General features: G+C 39.1%; 2 protein-coding genes across 3 annotated transcripts; one reads left to right on the plus strand and one right to left on the minus strand.

Moving 5' to 3' along the window:
- Positions 1-483: 483 nt before the first annotated feature.
- Positions 484-10,354, plus strand: syce2 (synaptonemal complex central element protein 2). Of its 2 annotated transcripts, none has more exons than XM_053610686.1 (5): positions 484-3,494; positions 3,993-4,076; positions 4,209-4,303; positions 7,588-7,783; positions 8,812-10,354. In XM_053610686.1, exons 2-5 carry the CDS (start codon positions 3,996-3,998, stop codon positions 9,004-9,006), a joined length of 567 nt encoding a protein of 188 aa, XP_053466661.1. In that variant the 5' UTR covers positions 484-3,494; positions 3,993-3,995; the 3' UTR covers positions 9,007-10,354. The 2 variants fall into 2 exon arrangements, with proteins under 2 accessions (XP_053466661.1, XP_053466655.1); XM_053610680.1 differs by having other exon boundaries at positions 484-3,429.
- A 1,113-nt stretch (positions 10,355-11,467) lies between these two features.
- On the minus strand, positions 11,468-20,610 carry gcdhb (glutaryl-CoA dehydrogenase b). Its single transcript, XM_053610697.1, has 12 exons — positions 20,479-20,610; positions 19,717-19,829; positions 19,323-19,361; positions 18,290-18,430; positions 18,132-18,194; positions 17,742-17,912; positions 16,219-16,348; positions 15,383-15,599; positions 14,836-14,939; positions 14,485-14,610; positions 13,256-13,416; positions 11,468-12,178 (listed from the first exon to the last, which is right to left on the minus strand). Exons 2-12 carry the CDS (start codon positions 19,814-19,816, stop codon positions 12,105-12,107), a joined length of 1,326 nt encoding a protein of 441 aa, XP_053466672.1. The 5' UTR covers positions 19,817-19,829; positions 20,479-20,610; the 3' UTR covers positions 11,468-12,104.
- Positions 20,611-21,060: the final 450 nt, after the last annotated feature.

A 21,060-nucleotide genomic window follows, 5' to 3' on the forward strand; every position in this document is an offset into this window, starting at 1 on the left:
TTAGACATGCCAATCAGCCTACCGCGTATGTCGTTGGACTGGGGAGGAAACTCCCAAAGTACAGGGTGAACATGCAAACTCTGCACACACTGGGCAGAGACAGGACCAGACTCAGGAACCCCTGACCCCGGAGGCGGGAGGCAAACATACTAACCACTAACCCACTGTGTCCCCCTTGACTTTAATCTTATTAATAAAAAAAAAAAACTCTAGCATGATTTATTATTTTTATGAGCTTGTAAGACAGTTTGTGTTTCTGTATTCACTTTCTATCATACAGCCCCAATTCCAAAAAGTTGGGACAGTAGGGAAAATGATAATAAAAAAGAGGAGTGATTTGTAAATGTACTTTGACTGGTCTTTAAACAAAAAATGTATAAAGACAATGTATTTGATGTTTTACTTAATCAACTGCATAATTTTTGAAGATAAATGTTTATTTTGAAATTGATGCATGCAACACTTTCCAAAAAAGTTGGGACAGGGGCAATTTAGGACTAATAGTGATGTGAAACAGGTGAGGCAATCTAATTAAGTCTAATCACAGTATATAAGGAGCCTCCAAAAAAGGCCTAGTCCTTCAAGAGCAAGGATGGGTCGAGGCTCGCCAATCTGCCAACAGCTGCGTCAGCGAATAATCCAACACCTTGAGAACAACATTCCCCAAAGACAAGTCGGTAGGATTTTTGGGCATTTCACCTTCTTCAGTGCACAATATAATTAAAAGATTCAAGGAATCCGGTTAAATCTCGCTGCGTAAAGAACAAGGCCAAAAACCACTTCTGAATGCGTGTGATCTCCGATCCCTCAGACGTCACTGTATTAAAAACAGTCATGAGTCTGTAATGGATATCCTGACATGAGTTCGGGATTACTTTGGTAAACCAACACCATTCGCCGCTGCATCCACAGATGCAAAGCAGAAGCCATACATCAACACTGTCCGTAAGCGCCACCGACCTCTCTGGGCTCGGTCTCATCTGAGATGGACAGTAGCACAGTGGAATCGTGTTTTGTGGCCGGATGAGTCAACATTTCAAATGGTTTTTGGACAAAACAGCCGTCATGTTCTCCGGGCCAAAGAGGAAAAGGTCCATCCAAGCTGTTATCAGCATCAGGTCCAAAAGCTAGCGTCTGTCATGGTAGGGGGTGTGTCAATGCTCATGGCATGGGTAACTTGCACATCTGTGAGGGCATCATTAATGCAGAAAGATATATACACATTTTGGAGCAACATATGCTGCATCCAGAGCAGGACAACACCAAACCACATTCTGCTCGGATTACAACCACATGGTTGAGCAAGCAGAATGCGGGTACTAGCATGGCCTGACCTGTCTCTGAATGAGAATGTATGGCGCAGCTAAAGAAATGCATAATGGATGAATGGGGGAAAATTTTGCTTGCTAAACTTAATGATAATGAGTCTTTATTGATCACATATACATTACAGCACAGTGAAATTCTTTTCTTCACAAACCCCAGCATGTCAGGAAGCTGGGGTCAGAACGCAGGGTCAGGCATGATACAGCGGCCCCTTTGAAATAAGTGTATATTTTCCAAAAAAAATTTTTTTTAAAGTCAAACATCAAATAATGTGTTAATAATGTGCTGTCAATATAGTGCAGGGTGAATAGAATTTTCAAATGACTTTTTCTTTTTTGCAGTTTCCATACTGTCCCAACTTTTTCTGAATTGGGGTTGTACATACATCCAACAGGTATGTGCAAAACAGATGTGCAAACAAGTGCATCAGCTGTAACTTTAAAACCACAGACAGGTGACGTGAATAATATTGATTATCCATTCACAATGGCACCTGTCAATGGGTAGGATATATTAGGCAGCAAGTGATCAGTCAGTTCTCAAAGTTGATTTGTTGAAAGCAGGATAAATGGGTGGGCGTAAGGATCTAAGCGACTTTGACAAGGGCCAAATTGTAAGGGCTAGATGACTGGGTCAGATCTCCAACACAGCAGATCTTGTGGGGTGTTCCCGGTGAACCAACAGTGATCCAAGGAAGGACAACCGGAGAACAGGCGATAGGGTCATGGGCGCACAAGGTTTACTGATGCGCATAGGGAGTGAAGGCTAGCCCGTTCGGTCTGATTCCACAGAAGAGCTACTGTAGCACAAATTGCTGAAAAAGTCAATGCTGGCTGTGATAGAAAGGTGTCAGAACACACAGTGCATCACAGCATGCTGCATATGGGGCTACATAGTTGCAGACTGGTCAGAGTGCCCATGTTGATCCCTGTCCACCGCTGAAAGCACCTACAATGGGTACATGAGCACCAGAACTGGAGCAAAGGAAGAAGGTGGCCTGATCTGATGAATCATGTTTTCTTTTACATTATTTGGACGGCTGGGTACATGTGCGTCGCTTACCTGGGGAAGAGATGACACCAGGATGCACTATGGGAAGAAGGCAGAGGCAGTGTGACGCTCTGGGCAATGTTCTGCTGGGAAACCTTGGGCCCTGGCATTCATGTAGATGTTACTTTGAAACGTACCACCTACCTAACCATTACTGCAGACCAAGTACACCCTTTCATGGCAGCAGTATTCTGCAATGTGCCCTGACACACTGAAAAAATTGTTCAGGAATGCTTTGAGGAACACAACAAAGAGTTCAGGGTGTTGACTTGGCCTCCAAATTCCCCAGATCTCAATCCGATTGAGAATCTGTAGGATGTGCTGGACAAACAAATCTGATCCACAGAGGCCCCACCTCGCAATTTACAGGATTTAAAAGACCTGCTGCTAACTTGGTGCCAGATACCACAGCACACCTTCAGAGGTGTGTCCATGCCTCGACGGGTCAGAACCGTTTTGGTGGCACAAAGCGGACCTACAATATTAGGCAGGTGGTTTCAATGTTATAGTTATATATAGTATAATAAAAAACATTTCTTGAGTTTATCCCTCTGAGGCACCCTTTTATGGATGAATCCAAGGAGAACCTCTTTAGAAAGCTATCCATTAAACCTTTAAGGTGCTCTTTTTAAGAGGGTACACGTTTGTGTTGTTCTGCATACACCAATTAAACACGTTAAAAAAATTATTTTTTATAAGTTTAATGTGCTATTTCTTCATTATACACATATGGTACAGTACATCATGTCATTTTGAAACAGACTTACTGTACTAAACGCCCTTCATTACTGTTTCTTTTTTTTTTTTTTAAAGCATGGTTTCAATTAAATTTAGACTAGCTTAATATGCGCCATATTCGACTCACCTAAGGGAGCTGTGTAGGAAAGTTTTCGCTATACAGGACGGTGTCAGGAGCAAATCCAGTAGGCTACAGTAATAATAAAAACCACTAGCAGAAAGAGTCGGTTCGTCGCGGACGGCACATTAATAAAGAGTCGATGCTTTAGCGTAATTCTGCGCGCGCGTGGGGAAAGCGTCTGTGTAACGGCAACGGTTTGTAAACAACGCAGTTAAACTACAGTTATAAGCAAATATATCGTGGAGGTTTAATCATTTTGGTACATCACTCGTTGAAAAGATATTATCATGATGCTGAATTAAGATTTCTAATTAGCCAGATTTTTTTTTACCATGAGATGAATAATGACGTTTCTTTCTTTCTTTCTTCTTTTTTTTTTATCCAGCTCGTTAACCATAGCTAACTGTTAGCATGTATGTGCAGGTCCTTAGCCTGAAGTTTGGTTAGTTGCAGTTAACTCGTTCAGAAAATTCCAAATAGCTCGTAATAGCTTTGGAAAGGTGCTATATAAATTAAACATTATTATTATTATTATTATTATTATTATTATTATTATTATTATTATTACAAATAAAAATTATATAATTCGAATGGTGGAAACTTAAGTTAGTGTTTGGTGGTATAGTAATTTACATTATATAGCTAGGTTAGTCAACGTGAGCGTGTTATTGGGTTAACTGAGCTGTGTATTGTATTAACTAACACCTGATTCTTTCTTTCTTTCTTTCTTTCTTTTTCATTCCTCTGGATCTAACAGGCCATGGCTCAGCACTTTGGACATCCTGGTTCTGCTATATTTCAGTCGACACCCAAAGCCACTCATCACCAAGTGTCAGCAAAGGTAGAGATTGAACATGAATTAGATGTGTTACTATAAATGTTATGTAAATGAAATAATTTATGTAATAATAAATACTGTTATAAATAAAAGCCACATGAACAAGCTCCATTATTCTCATTTACTGTCTCCTAGGTGTCAGAAGAGGGTCATGGGCATGGTTTAGACCAAGACTCAACTGGTGAAATACTGTCATTTGTAACCCTGGATGAAAGCCATGAGCAGCAAAGGTGAGTGTAATGATGCTGAAAAAGTGCCACTAATGTGATATTGTTTCTATAGTAACAGCTAATGCACAGGGACCTGTATGACAGAAACAACATCTATGGCAGGGCTCTACGGTAACAATTTAGGAGCACAAGTGCTCATAATTAGAAAAATTTATTAGCACAGTCAAAAATTTAGGAGCACGGTTGAAGTTTAGTTTGTTTTTTTGTTTTTTAGAGATGGTAACGTTAATGTGCCACAATATAACACACAAGTAGGCATGAGAAAACTTGAGCTTGTCAATTATGACAGAATGACAGAAAAAAAACCAACAACCGTTAACCTGTTCCACCTTGTAAACAAATACAATAAACCTCAAAGACTGCTCCTCTTAAATATATTTAAAGCTACACTATTTTCCACATTTTCCACTGTCACGGTTCTGGTCTTGAGTCAGTTCATTGGTTCTGGTCTTGAGTCAGTTCTCGAACCGCTCTGCGTATATTGCGTATATATCTGAATAATGTCATATAGGACGTGATTGGGTGAGTTCATTTATCCGCCAGATGCAAAGTGCTTTAGTTTAATGGTGTTCATTAGTGATGCACCAATCAGGATTTTTACGACTGAAACCGATCCAGATACCAATCTTTTTTGTTTAAGCTTTAATCAGGAGGCCTGTCATAAACAGTTAAATGTAAGCTCTCTGCTCATGGTCACTATTAATTGAATTAAAAATAATAGCAATGATAAATACTGTTGGTTAATTGATAAATTAGCAAGTATTAAATATTTATTTTAAAATATTTTAAACAATAAAGATTCCTAATTAAAAGTAGACTAACACAAAAATGATCCATATTTGGAAAAAGGCTAATAGCCTTCTAAGGAGATAGTGAACTAAGCTTAATGTCAAATTGATATGAAGTGCAACCTATAGTAATTAAACATCATTTAATTTCTCATTTTATTTATATTTTATGAAGTTATAATATCTATTTTTTTATATTAAATGATTTATTTATAACTAAGCACAGTTTCTGTCTTTACATTTTATTAGTTTTCTGTTTGTTTGTTTATCAGTTGTTTCTTTTAGATCGGTTTCCCAGTACAGTGTTGCCATGTCTGCTGATAATATTGTGTTTTTTGGGAGATTAAATCAAAACATGGAAACTGGAGTTGACTTTTCTAGTGATATCTGGCAACTGTGAGCTTAAATGAAGTGAATGTGCTGCGCGTGTTAGCCGGGACGAGTTAGTGAAAAGAGTGAAGGAGAGAGGCAGTGTACTGTATGTTTACATACTGAACAGTTGCTACTTTTGATTATGATTGGTGAGGAGTTATTTAATAAAGAAGTTTGAATTAAAACCCACCTTGTAACGTTAACATTATTATTAATTTACCGCTGTCTCTACACGAGCAGGTCGCAGGTGCAGGTCATTTTGCGGGATCAATAAAAGATGGCGGTTGTGAGATCGGCAAGTTGAGAGAAGCAGATGATGTACAGAGTTACTCTCGTATTCATAATGGCTTCTTTGCAGTATTTACACACTTGTTCGGTTGACTGAGATGATGAAAAGCAGTGTGAAAGTAACTGTTGTGCTGTGTAGATGCATTTTGGAGTTTTAGTTTTATTCTGATTGTATTATAAAACTCCGAACAGGTCACTCGCACCGGTGCTCCTAAATATTTTTTCCACAGTCGCACAAAGAACTTTTCATTCGCAAATGCGAGTGAAATGGTCGCACTGTGGAGCCCTGTAAGGCTAATAAAACACGGATAAAAGATGAATTCATCTGTGACGTTTTCTGTAAGGAGACGTCCATCCATCCATTTTGTGTAACGCTTATCCTACACAGGATCGCAGGAAGCCTTGAGCCTATCCAAGGGGACAAGGTGGGAGACACCCTGGACGGGGTGCCAACCCACCACAGGGCACAGTGGCACACACACTCGAGCACCCATTCACACATTACAGACAATTTAGACATGCCAATCAGCCTACAACGCATGTCTTTGGACAGGGGGGAGGTAACCAGTACCTAAAGGAAACCCCAGAAGCACAGGAAGAACATGCAAACTAGGGCTGCAACTAACGATTATTTTCATATTAGGTTTATCGGCTGATAATTTTTTTGATTAAGCGATTAATCTGATTCATTTACAAACCAAATTTTCCCGTTATAATATACGACAGAATTTGCACTGCAAGCGTGCAAATACAGCATATAATGACAATAAACTTGATTGAAACTAAACCTTTTAAACAATTCTCACCAGTTTCCTGAGCCCCTTGAACACGGTGGAGCATTTTGGATATAAACATAAGTTTGTGCTCGTGCATCACTGTCATGCTTCCGTGCTACACAGACTCCACTTTGTAGAGTTTGCAGGTTACAGTTTTCATCAATGCTCCCATGTCTTAGAGGACTTGGAGGTTGCACACTTTTTCCCCCGCTGTCACTTGACGATTGCGCCTCCGTCTGATGGGGACTGAAGTCATGTTGGGTATAAAAGGTAATGCTGACATAAACAGTAAAATGGATAAATTAATTTTCCACTGTATTCTGTTAAAGCTAGTGGCGTCGCATTACGTGCGTTTGACGTTGTGCCTTCGGCTGGGGAAACGATTTATACTTCCGGTTAATAAAAAAATGCTAGTGTTTCATTTGAGGCGATACTACCTTTCTAAAATTCATACACTAGACAGTAGAGAATATAGTGTAAGTGTATAGTACGTCATTTGGGACACAACGCTCTGCCATATTTCAGATCAGAACAGAAGTAACGCAATGAGTAAACATGCCCCGTGCCATGTGCAGATGAGTCAACAACAATTTTATAATTGGTTAGTTGTTGCAGCTCTAATGCATACTCCGTGCACACAGGCGGGATTCAAACACTCAACCCTGGAGGTACGAGGCAAATGTGCTAATCATGTGCTAATCAGTGATAACAGGAACTAACTTGCTTCGGGATTGTTCCACAACTATAAATATATAAAAAATCTGATATGGTGTTCTTTAATAAATAAATGGATATATTATTTTCCTGTAACGACTGACGTGTATCATTCCTTACATTATATTTTTAACTTTCTAGCTTATTTTTTCCCCATAGATTAATTCAGTTCATGCCTTTAATTAATTTATTTTTGTTTTATTTTATCTTAATAGGCTTTTGAATACCTTAGAACACTTTAATATACACGTCCTATATGAATGAAGTTATTATTAGTGGTCCAGACATTGGCAATGTTAAATGTCCCTTCTTTCTCTCTGTCTCTCTCTTTTTAACATTTTTAAAGCGTGGATTCAGGCATTAATGTCTCGCACAGAAGTTTACCAATGAACGAGGTGGATGAGAGTGTTGTCTCCACCCCTATTAACACAAGAATAGATGAAATTGGGAAGAAAGCACAAGACCTTATAGAGAGGATCAACCAGAACCGAGCAATGGACCAGAAACTTATGAACAGCTTTGAGGAGAAACTAATGAAGAAGGTACTGGCTGTTATGTAGAGTCCAACTCTGTGAAAGAACACCCTGAAATAACATCTACATTAGAATTTAAATTGTTTTTACCCAAGGTGTATTGGGAAAATGTATTAGCTTCAGATACATGTCCTTCTAGGTCAGCAGGCATAGCGAAGGGCGGAAGTGTTCAAGAGACTTCTGTGTTACTTTGCAGTCACCTTTTGGGAAAGCGTCAGTGAATATTTTTAGAAGGACAAGTTGGCCCTTAAAGATTTAGTGAAATTAGTGAAAGCAGATGATTTGAAGACAGTAGTAGCAAATCAGTTGCTATAAAACACAGTACAAGGCAACGGCTGTGTCATGTGACTGAATCATCTTTTGTCATACTTCGGCAAATATTCTAGAGAAGGACAAAGACATAATCTGGAACAAGAGAAAGAAGTGCCAGAAATTAGGATTGGAAAGAGAATATCTTGAGTTGAAGCACAACAAAAACAACATAAATTTATTCATTCATCTTCTGTAACCATTTTATCCGGTGAAGGTTGTGATAGATCCAGAGCCAGTCATGGATACACACGGTATGATACAGGAACACACCTTGAATGCCAGTCCATAGCAGGGAACAATGCACACACATTCACACAGAGGAACAATTTAGAGTCCCCATTGTACCGACCAGCATGTTTTGTAAAGGGGGGGCGGGGGGGCGGGGGGGCGGGAGAACTTGGAGGAAACCCACACAAACACGTGGAGAACATGTGAAACCCTGCACAAACAGAAACCCAGGCTTAGGATTGCTCCTGTGAGGCAGCAAATACTATGCACTGCATCACCATGCTGCCCTGAAAGTATATTTAAAGTAAATATCTAGATCCAATGCACAAGTAAATGCTACCCAGAACTCCAGCCAAGTTCTAGACACTTTTGACAGTTCCATACTCTTCATGTCATTTAGTTGAGGGCATAGTCTACTGTATATGTCTACAGAAATAGGACTAATTTCTGTATCTTTCTCTGACACTTCTAGTGTGTGTCTGTGTGTTATGGTGTAGGTGAGTGAGATGTGCCAACAGATGAAGGAGCAGATGTTTGAGTATTATGAGAAACACAGCCGAGAAATGGAGACAAAGCTCACTGAGCTCTCAGAAGTGTTGGAGCGCAGCAGTCAGCTCAGCATGGAGCTCCAGGGAGCCAGCCAGACACTGGCAGCCATTAACAAGGGTCTGCAGCAAACCCCAGGCCAGTAGAGACAAATCACACAGATAACACCGTGCCTAAAATACTTCCATAGCACCAGACATGTGACAGCAAAAACAAAGTAGTTTAGTTTGTTGATATAATAGAAATACCTTATTACAAAAGTAGGGTGACAGGTTTCGTACTCATTTCATACCTGTATGATTTGCACTTAGCCGTAGCAAGACCAGAGTACTTTCCCAACATCCAGCTTACAAAGAGTGTAGTAGGTAGAGGGAAGTAGAATAGCAGGAATGCTGAACTGCTAAAACTGAAGAGAGAGAGACTCCATTAATGGAGCAACAGAAAGATTAAATTGAAAACAAACATTTTCTTCAGACAGTACTATAAGGCTCAACATGTATTATTCCAACTTGTGTTTTGAACTTTGGTTTTTTGTTTTATTAAAGTTATCTGTTTACTAAAGTATCTATTTAGACTGTAAACTATTTCTTTCCTTTTCATTTTTTTGTCATAGCAATATAAACAATCAAAGCTTCATAAAGTGAATATGATGATAATATGCAAATCCTGAAAATCCCAGAGCACTGCACCATCAGGAAATGAGATTTTTCATGTCAGTATACCCACAGTCATCAGCTAGAGTAATTAGAAAAATAGTGAATCCATATCTAAAGGGAATAAAGATTTCTCGACACTATATTGTTTTACTCTGCTAAATTAAGATTTAGCAGAGCAAATTCACAGAGCACATCAGAGTTCAAACAGTCAAAGTAAATTAGATACACATATAAACAGCTTCACCATTTGTTTCTGAACAACTCTACACTTACATGTATCTTACTTTATTCTCTTGGTCCTCAACCCTATGGGCTCATCCATACACATTTGATTTCATCTGTTCAAAGTATTTTTATACAAAATTATGCATAAGCTGCCAAATCTGTGTTTTCATAAACGTCATATTCAAGCAGATACTGCATTTTTTTAAAGCCATCAGTCATGCAGTGTAGTGCAAATACACATGGAGAGGAAAGTAAACTCCCTATGCTGTGTACGTGACCTGAAAACCATCCAATTGTATACAGAATGTGTATGAATTGAGGAGCTATTTGCTACCCATTCAGTTTATTGGGAATACCTGTACACCTGCATGTTCACGCAATTATCCAATTGGCTGTCCAATCATGTAGCAACAGCACATAAAATCATACAGATACAGGTCAAGCACTTTAGTTAATGTTCACATCAAACATCAGAATGGGGGAAAACGTGATCTTGGATGTTGCTCACTGGATGATTTTGTTTGATTGTTTTTGGTACAGTTCGGCTCTAGACACTGTTGTGTGAAAATCTGAGGAGTTCAGCAGTATTTGAACCAGCTCATCTAGCACCAACCATGCCACAGTCAAAATCACTGAAATGACATTTTCCCCCATTCTAGGGTTTGATGTGAACTGAAGCTCTTGACCTGTATCTGCATGATTTTATGCATTATGCTGCCACCAAATGATTAGCTAATTGCATGATTGCATAAATGAGCAGGTGTTCCTAACAAAGTGGACAGTGAGTGTATAGAACATATATGAACATATAGGAACATCCTGTTCCAGATTTAGTCCCCCTTCGCTGCTTTAATAACCACAGTTTTGGAAAGCGCCATGTGTGTATGACGGTCAGGTGTCCACAAATCTTTGGCCATATAGTGTACTGCCATGCTCTGTGGCATGTAGAAAACTACTAAATGGGACAGAAGACCTCAGTGTTAGAAGAACTAATGAAAAACCGATAAGAGTCATCCTTTACCACATTCTTGATAAATGGGTAAGTGCATATGTGGCATACACCAAGACACTGGTACAGACCGGAATACATCACCCCTGTGGGAACGGGGTTTAAGATCTCTGGTATGCTCTTGGAGGCATTTAGCTGGCCTGGTTTGGGTTCACTTGTCCCCTTAGAGAGAAGGGTCCCTCCAATTCAATATATACTTATTCTGGAAGTTGTCTAGGGCATGGTGGCTTAGTGGTTAGCACGTTTGCCTCCAGGGTTGGGTATTCGATTCCCACCTCTGCCCTGTGTGTGGAGTTTGCATATTCTCCCCATGCTTTGGGTGGTTCCTCTGGGTAATCCGGTTTCCTCTTCAGTCCAAAGGCATGTTGTAGGCCGACTGCCATTTCCAAATTGTCCATAGCGCCCTGCGATGGGTTGGCACCCTGTCTCCCACCTCATGCCCTGAGCCCCTGGTGATGGCTCCAGGCTCCCCCACGACCCTGTGTAGGATAAGCGGTACAGAAAATGGATGGATGGAAGTTGCTTAATCCAGGACGATGAGGGCTCCCTGAATGTTTTGTTGAGTGTGTAAACGATGAAAGGTTAGGTATTTAATTAGTCACTCATCTGTTTGTGTATATTAACATTCAACTCAGTCTTAAAATCCATTAAAATATGGACTAGTTAAAAAGTGTTTTAATTATTATTTTAAAAAAAAATCTTACCCAGTTGAGTGAGTCAGTGATAAAAGTTTAATGCCATAGCAAGCGAATACCACTTTCCAGGCCAGATTAAAAGAGACCACACTTATTTAATTGGAGCTGTAGGTAGATTTAATATTTTTATACTTGTTTCAATGAAAGTTTAATTTCTCTTTAAAATCCAAACAACTGGGATATAGCATCACCTTTCATTTTGACTTCTTACAGAAGAAATAATTTTTTAAACCATTGTCCGAATACAATCTGTATCTTAAAACAGGAACAAAATCAGTGTCAAAAACAACTGCACACATTAGCTTAAGTTCACTAGATTCAGTTTTTTCTATTCTTTCAGATTTTGACATTTATTTACTATGCATTCAGAATGTTTGTCCTCTCCCTCACTGCTTTTAAATTAACATTATAATTTATATACAAAATTAAGGGGTAATTGATTTCAGAGTACAAAAATATTTTGAAATGTCTTCTGAAGATAAAGATAAACTTAAAATAATGACATTTTGACAAAGTCAATGACTTAAATAGACAGCTTAAAATGGTCAGAAATGTACTCTCACTTTAAACATCAGTTCCACACAGTATGTTCATTACAAAAGCAAGTAGCATTCTATATAGTACAAGGGCTGTACTGTTTTGGGCAGCGGATTAGTGATTTACTTCTCCACAGTAAACGCCTGCAGGCCTGTAATGGCTCTGCCCAGGATCAGAGCATGGATATCATGAGTACCTAGAAAAATCAGAGACAAAAATCAGTTATCAATATTAAAACCAAAGTGGTATATTTCATATAATATAGAAAAAAGGGGCATGGTGTTTGTGAGTATGTACAGAGAATGAAGGATGGATCGGGGAAGAGGGCATATGGCTGTTTATATGTAAAGAATAATGGGACCTGCTGATATAGTCCTTTAGTGCAGACGTATAAGGTTTTATAGTAACCACTTGGGGTTACTGCTGCTGTCCGTTTTAGTTAAGATGTAGGCACTAGAAAAGTTTCCATGTATAATGTCTTTCTTCTTATTCTAGGAACAAGATGTTATGTACAGTAAGTAGCACAGTAATTTTCTAGTGTGTAATAAACAGATGAGTGGAGGACTTCCCCCACTCCAAGCACCTGGTGGTTACTATAAAACCCTGTATAGACACCCACTCAAGCCCAAAGTATGCTTCACTTTACGCGTACGCTAGGAACAGTGTATAGTACACGTGACGCAAATTTAGTCAATAACAAAGTACACGCATACTGTATGCACACCGGCAGATTTTTGTAACCGCACGTAGAATGTATGCGCAGTTCCCACATGCACATTTAATTCTTTTGCACTATTTAGTTCTTCCACGAGGTGGCAACAGTGACCCAGGGCCGTTAATTCTCAAGGCAGTCGAAGAAAAAATGGAAGAAACGGCATGAGTGCAATAGAACAACAATGGATGGCTACGTGGATGAGAGATTGTGCAAGGAGGTTAGAAAGTACCTGCATTTGTATAATTCTAGCCTTAAAAAGATATAAGGATTTGTATATGGGTGACACAGTCACAAAAAAGTCCCAGAATAGTTGGTATGAAATTGATATCTTAGCTCTGACCTGTCCTCTAATAAACATCGCTTTTAATCCTCCAGCTATATGAAAGGTTAGTCACTGCATCTTTAGGCATAGCCATGCTTTAAGTATAAGCTGGCGTACTGTGATGGTGGAATCTGATTTCAAGAGCCATGCTTTCAAATAAAGAATTGTTTTTCCAAGTGTCAAACTTAAGCCATGAGCTTTACAGATGATCAAGAAGTCAAAAACTATCCACTGACCTTCATATGTGTTGACGGCCTCTAAGTTCATGACATGGCGAATGATGTGGTATTCATCAGCGATGCCGTTGCCACCCAGCATGTCTCGTGCCTGTCTGGCAATGTCCAACGCCTTCCCACAGCTATTCCTCTTAAGCATGGAGATCATCTCTGGACTTGCTCTGCAGAGGGTCAAACAGGATACAGTCAAACGAGCCGGTTTCACATACAACCTGTTACATAAGCTAAAATTATTGACTATCGATCATACATGCAAAAGAAAAATACCCCTGAATGACCTGCATATTAATCTTTACAATAAGTTATCTTCCATGGCATCCAAGATTTATTTTGTAATAAAACTCTGAATTGACTTTCAGCTTCCTTCATTGACATGTTGATCTATTTTCACTAATGCTGATGGTGGTACTTCTGGGATTTGACCCTTGCTTCATCTCGATCTAAAGAGACCAGCAGCGTTTTACTCCTTTGGTCTATCCAGTTCTCTCATCTCCTCATCTGTACGCTCGAACAGCTTTAACAGATCAGCTTCCAGCTTTCATTCCAACGCCACTGTCCATGCCATTGTGCTTGTAATCCCGTAGATCACTAACTAGCTGAGTGAGCCTTTGCTGTAACTCTCGGGGGAATGCCTTCGTATAGCCGCACTGCATTCTGCACCTCTAAGACCACCACCATTTGCTGTCTCCACATCTTCTACATTGGAGTTCTCATTTCTATGACACTGAACATTGCTTGAAAATGGTGAGCGAGAAAAGAAGCACTTGCTCTTTTGCTTGTAAGTGCCAAGTAACTGTGCTACATACATGTCAGTGCGACATACAACCACTATCTTCTCATGGGAATAATAAACAGTGCAGCAACCAACATAAGTACCAGAATTGCTAAGCACATTTCAAATATCAGGTATATTTAATGCGTTTCAGTGTGTACGTCCATCCATTTTCTGTTCCCCTTATCCTACGCAGGGTCATGGGGAGCATGGAGCCTATCCCAGGGGACTTGGGGGACAAGACGGGATGGGGAATGAACCCGTCGCAGGGCACAATCACACTCACACTCTCACACCCATTCACACACACTACGGACAATTTCGAGAGGCCAACTAGCCTACAATGCATGTTTTTGGACTGGGGGAGGAAACAGGAGGGTTTCAGGGTGTACTTTTCCTTTAAAAATCCTCAAAGAACATTTCAAACTGCTTCAAATGATCAGAAAGGCAGACATACTTCTTCTGATCGATGAGCCTGCCCAGCTGCAGACAGGACTGCAGGGCGATTGTAATCTCCGTTAGCATGTCTGCCATCTTCTTCTGCATCAGCTGGTTTCTGGCCAATGGCACCCCAAACTGGATCCTTGTGAACATGAACACATGAGATTTAAGATGTTTATACAAAACAAACCTGATGATGATGGTCTTTGTGGCTGAACAGTTACATCCTTGTCTCCAGACAGAGGGCGGTCTTATCCTGGACTAAATTCTGTTCTGCTATATTTTTGCAAACCAAAGAATTTTAATCTGAGAGGACTGATAAGTTTTTATCCCAGCATTATTCACTAGACTGCAGCCACATTCTTACCTGTCCAGTGTGTACTGACGTGCTGCATGGAAGCAGAACTCTGCTGCTCCTAACGCTCCCCAGGCGATCCCGTAGCGAGCGTTGTTTAAGCAGCCAAATGGACCCTATAGCAAGGTATTCATAGCAGAGTAGAAAGAACCTATATAATAACAGTCTGGGCAAGACTTTCCTTCATGTATGTCTAATTCTAAGACCTTAAAGGTGTAACAGTTGTGTTATTAAAGTCACATATTTTCAACGTTCTTGACAGAATTCAACAACTGCAATTAGACTTCAATATCAGGTGATTATTAAGCATAGGTATTAACAGGGTTTTTTTTTTCTTTCACTGCACAGAAATGTGTCAAAATTCCTGTCCATTCCTGTACTCGTAGACTACAGATGTGTTGGATAGATGCTGGAGTATTTCTGGCCTAGATTTCAACCATTTTTATGGTCTCAAAAATGATTCCACTTTATTTATATTATTTACACAGCAAATCATAATTTATCTGCTTATCATAACAGCCAATCTAGAGAGCTCTATTCTACAGTGTGCGATGCTCACCCCGAGTCCAGACACGTTGGGTAGCAGGTTTTCCTCTGGCACCTCCACGTCGTCCATGATGATCATGCCGGTGGAAGAGGCGCGCAGCGAGAACTTGCCCTCGATTTTGGGGGTGCTGAGACCTTTCATGCCTCGCTCCAGGATAAAACCACGTATTTTATTATCGTCACACTTGGCCCACACCACACAAATATCAGCCACAGGAGAGTTTGTGATCCTAACAGAGAGTACGAGAGAGAGAGTTTATTGCTCACATTATTTAAGGATTTCATAAAAATATACCACGTAAGGATGTTCTACTGAATCCTCAGCATATTAATAAAGGTCAGTACAGTTGTGCTATTCTCATATAACCCAGAACAAGGGAGTTCAGTCCCAAGAAAGTTTGAAAATACTGCCCTCGAGTGGACAAACATCATGTTTACCTGAATCTGAGTTCAACGACTTACTGTATGCATGGTGAATCTCTGCCAACACTGGTAAACAGGTCTGTGTATCAAATTGTATTTTACTTGAATTTAATTATCAATTAATGATTTCCATTAAATAAAAATCATTTACATTATTCTGCAAAGCCAACTAGAAAAACTTGAGTTACACGAGAAATGCTTCTCTCTAAAGTGTCTGTAATATGATCCTCTGGCTATTTATATGTAGCCTGACAAAAAGGCATGGAATAATGATGTTTACTGCAGTAGTGTTAAATCATTGTCTACCATTTTAACTGAGCCTAATACAATGACCTTTGCTCGCTACAGACGCGCGTCTTTATAGAACCAAACAATGCAAGTGCATATAAATATGGTACAAGTGGTGCTGTTAAACTTTCTACTCACCATGTTTTGGACCCCGTGAGGGTGAAGGTGCGGCTGGATGGGTTGTACTTGGCTCTGGTCTCCATGCTACTGGGATCGCTGCCATGGTTGGGCTCAGTCAGGCCAAAGCAGCCCAGAATCTCTCCCCGTGCTGCCATGTCATAAACACCACAGGACCAGAGCAATACACAGCACAAATTTGTAGGCTGAACACTTTTTTAAACACTATCAGCACACAGTCTGTTAGAAATTCCTATATCTGAAACACTTCATTCACTAATCTGACCGTGTACAAATGAATCATATACACCCTTATACACTGAATACAGGGGCATATAGCAACACACAAACACATGCTTCCAAAAACACAGTACAGGGATAATTAAGGGATGCAGATTTCAGTGATATTTAGCATGTATGTTAATTTTGCTAACTAGCATTTTATTTTTATTTTATTTGAATTATTATTTACATAGTTTGCTGCTGTATGGGTTCCCTAATCTGTGTTTGCTCCGAACTGTCTCATTGTAATTTGTTGTTTATTGTACTGCCACAGCAAAAACAATACAATTCTCTCTCTGTCGCTCATTTTTGGACGATTCCAAATGGATTATAGGTTGAAAACGTTTCGCAAAAAGAGGTTACATTTTGTTATTAATGTTATTGACAAAATTACAAGATCAGTATGAAAAATATTTAGGATCAAAATATAAATCTGCTTGTCTGGTTCAACTCACCACTCTGTAATATAACAATATCTGATCCTGCCAACTGAGTCAGATTGACAGAAAGCCTTATTATGAAATAAAACTAGCAAGGAAATAAAACAGATAATAAGTCATCATATATATATATATATATATATATATATATATATATATATATATATATATATATATATATATATATAAAATTTATTGCATTATGTAATAAATTGATTTGTTTTACATTAAGATTTGATGGTCCTTTATAATTCAGGATGTATGTGAATTACTCAGGTTATTTGTGCAGCTTTTTCTTATTTTACCAAAATCACAAGTTTGATTAATATTACTGGTATGAAACATTAGGATTAAGAAAAACTTGGACCAAAAAAAAGTGAGTGACACAAGGTGTAAGTGATTTTGCCCAACAAATCACAATAAAATGAAGATGAAAAATATTTTTTAAAAGTCTGGGCAATATGGGTTAATACTGCTTGTGGATTTTGTTTATCACTTTTAACACAAATCTCCCTCGATAAATGCACTGATCTCACTTTTATCATTATCGATAAGATCCAGGGCTTTCTGTAACGTCCAATACACACCTGACATCTGCTTAGTAAGCGCAGCGACTTTTTGCAAGCTTCTGTTGTCAAGTGACGCGGAATATCAGAGGCAGCCTGCTTTGTGATAATTAGCATCCTGCGTTCAGTGCGAGATCTGTGCTGTCAAATCCTATTCGATACCAGTCCAAAGCTTTAAGTCAGTATCCACACTCAGTATTTGATTGGGGCATCTGTACTCTGTACATCTAGTCAGTGTTTGGAGTTGCAGTGTTACCCAGTCTGGGGAGATATTTCTCCTTCTGCTCCTCTGTGCCATAAGCGTTGATTGGGTGCATGACCAGAGAGGACTGCACACTCATCACTGAGCGGTACCCGCTGTCCACTCTCTCCACCTCGCGTGCAATTAGTCCATATGCCACGTAACTCGTTCCAGCACAGCCGTAGCCTGGAGCAGAAAGAGGCAGAGAAAAAGAGAGATAAAGTGAAGCAAAGTGCACACAATGCAAACCCAATCTGCAATTTAACATTTTATGTGAAGTACACAGACTTCAGGCAGATGTTGAGTCGAGAGGTGAAGAGGACAAAGTTTATCTCTATCGACCTGCTGAGTCATGATTTTATATGAGTATTATGTGTGTTTTTATTATAACAGAATTTTCCCTACCTTTAATGGTTGGGCCTAGAACTCCAAGCTCACCCATCTCATTCAAAATCTCCCGATGGAAAACTAGATTAAAAATGACATTTATTATGATGAACACAAAACAGGCCAAACACAGCTACATGAGAGAATGAGCTGAAAATGCAGGCTGCTGTGGGCACCTTCATTTCTGTTGGCCAACAGGATGCGTGGCATGAGTTTCTCTTGACAGTAGGTGTGGAAGGTGTCCCGGATCATGATCTCCTCCTCCGTCAGCAGACTCTCCAGGTCGAGGGAATCACGCCAGTTAAACTGTACTTTTGCTGAGGGAGGAAAGAGAGGAGCATCGGAATGTCAGGACCACAAGCGAAGAGCTAATAGGATCTCATAAACTAATCAATTCAACTGACTGAAGAAGAAAAGTTTGTTCTCTCATTCGCTCCCCCCCCCCTTTATTTTCTTTCATTTTGAAATTATAACACTGTTACGCAAACTGAACTTTGAAAGTAAATTATTAACGAACAAAAAAAAAAATCATTTGAAGTAAATCATTAGATGATTGATGTCCTCAAGGCATCATCTTGGTAGTTGCTAGGTAACAACATTTTGTGTATTTCTTAATTCTAAGCTAAAAAAACCACTCAGCTCTGTTACTTATTTAACAATTTGCATACAAAGAGCCTCAATCAAGCTGTATGCAAACAGATTTATGTGCAAAAAATTTGGTATTCATGAAAATCCCGTAAATACGATAAAAAAAAAAAAATCTTATTTTCGTTCGTATTTTAATCATGCTCCTGAGTGTACGGTATATAAATGCATAAGAAGACTAACTAATGTAAACCTTGACTTGATCGACTTCAAATATATATTTGCATGCATTACTGCACTTTTATATCTGTTGAGTTTAAATCGCTTATTTTTTTAAATTACATTTACAGCATTTATCAGACGGCCGCTTCCCGAACAACTCGCCAAAGTATTTGAAGTCTCTACCAAAAACACATCCTCATGCTAGTTCACTAGGTCAGGAACCATCAAGAACATTTTGTAAACACTAGAGTCATTTTACATTACCGACATTAATTAAAGAATATAAAAAAAACAAAGAAAAGCAAGCTAACACAAACCCATACATTAAAACAAATGAAACTAATCATTCAGTAATCATCCTATTAACTCTGCATAAACGATAAATAATAGAAACCAACTTACGTGCTTTGACTTGCTTCTTCTCGCCATGCTTCTCTGCATCTGAAAAGCATTCCTTATTAAATACAAGGAAGTCTGGACACTATTCCGATAATATGTATTCATGAAAAGCATTATTCGTGTAGCACCCAATGTTGACTCACTATAATAAACATTACAACCAAAGGCCCATTTGAAAATCCTACAACGCAACTCATGAGCTTTTATACTGTACAGTGCATGTAAAAAGTCTACACACCCCTGTTAAAACGGTGGGTTTTTGTGATGTAACAAAATGAAACCAAGTCAAATCACTTCAGAACTTTTCACAAAACCAATCACAAATATTTTAGGGAAAAATACAATAGTCAGAATAACTTGGTTGCATAAGTGTGCTCACTCTTATATAAGCTCTCACCTCTCTGAGCCTGTGCTACAGTGCCCTGAGCTCTTAACCCTGAAGTGAACACACATCTCTGTGGCCTGCCAAGTAGGCAACACACTCTTCTTAATGCCATAGTGGACAGCTCTCTGGAAAACAACAACAACCCCAAACAAACATGTATGTGTGGTTACAGTTTAAAATCATAGGAGTATAGAATAACATAGTGGTAGGTCATATGAGCAAATCATTCTTACTAGACTACAGTGAGGACACAACAGCGCTCAGACTGAATAAGGACTGATTAGAGACCTTATTAAGAGCTATAACACTGCTGTGTGCACTCACTCGGGATAATTACGCTTTCTCTTCATACTGAGGTAACATTAGTTTAGTTAACATTACAGTTGAGTTAATATTACACTGGGTTTGAAATATTCTGGTTAAGATGCACTATCAAGCCAGCTAGACAGCTACATCCAGGTTAGGCTAATTATACTAATTATATAAATACTAGCACAAACAGTGTACATATTATTTAAAAACATAATTTGTCCGAAAATACAACAACTACTACTACTACTTATAATAATAATAATAATAATAATGTTAAACGTAAACTAGTGTGAAGTGCGCATTCTGCTCATAGTGTCTAGGACAAGCGCCTTTAGCAGAACAGCTAGTTCATGACGTAAAGCCGAGCTAGATGTAGCGTATATTAAATTGAACACACGACGTCAGGCCCGCGATTTACAAAAACAATACAATCCAGTCATAATGTTAAATAAGGAAACGAACCTTAAGCAAGCGGAAAGAAAAGCACAGCGCTGACACCTTCACCCAGGAATAGTTCGACGTCCAGACGTCAGCCGGGGTTATTTGCGTCAGTTGGGTCAAATTGGGACAGGCGGCTCGGTGAGTCCGCCATCTTGAAAGGGTCAAAGTGTCAGAACGTTAAGTTGAAACCCAGCACTAGCACTCGACAAGCTGATTGCGTTATTTGGTGGGGGTTTAGATCGTGAGTTTGACCAAACAGAAACAAAATTGTATCATTTCACACTTTCGGTTGGAAATACTGCTATAGTATTTAGTATTTAGTATAGTATAGTCCTCATTTCACTGGTTAGGTTTATTTTTATTTCTTTATAGTTCCTATTGGCTGTGTAGAGGTGGGTGTGTGACCAGACAGCCAATCAAGTAAACGCTGTGAGTAATGGCGTACTGACTGAACGAATCATTTTTCGAGTCATTTCGTTAATTTCATCAGAATATAATTAAAATGTTACATGTTAAATTCCCCAACACATCTAGTACTTAATAAACTATAAAATAAACTATAGGCTAATGCAGCCAATTCCAAATAAAGAGAAACAAAAATGA

Source organism: Ictalurus furcatus, chromosome 2 (assembly GCF_023375685.1).
Source record: "Ictalurus furcatus strain D&B chromosome 2, Billie_1.0, whole genome shotgun sequence".
Classification (NCBI taxonomy): domain Eukaryota; kingdom Metazoa; phylum Chordata; class Actinopteri; order Siluriformes; family Ictaluridae; genus Ictalurus; species Ictalurus furcatus.

Excerpts from the sequence above, each read along its gene's own strand:
- gcdhb (XM_053610697.1), bottom strand. The coding sequence starts at position 19,816 with ATGGCATTAAGAAGAGTGTGTTGCCTACTTGGCAGGCCACAGAGATGT. Across the intron at positions 19,362-19,716 it reads TGTAGCACAGGCTCAGAGAG|ATGCAGAGAAGCATGGCGAG; the intron begins GTGAGAGCTTAT and ends AATGCTTTTCAG. Across the intron at positions 12,179-13,255 it reads GGCCGTCAACACATATGAAG|GTACTCATGATATCCATGCT; the intron begins GTCAGTGGATAG and ends TGATTTTTCTAG.
- syce2 (XM_053610686.1), top strand. The coding sequence starts at position 3,996 with ATGGCTCAGCACTTTGGACATCCTGGTTCTGCTATATTTCAGTCGACA. Across the intron at positions 4,077-4,208 it reads ATCACCAAGTGTCAGCAAAG|GTGTCAGAAGAGGGTCATGG; the intron begins GTAGAGATTGAA and ends ACTGTCTCCTAG. Across the intron at positions 4,304-7,587 it reads GAAAGCCATGAGCAGCAAAG|CGTGGATTCAGGCATTAATG; the intron begins GTGAGTGTAATG and ends ACATTTTTAAAG.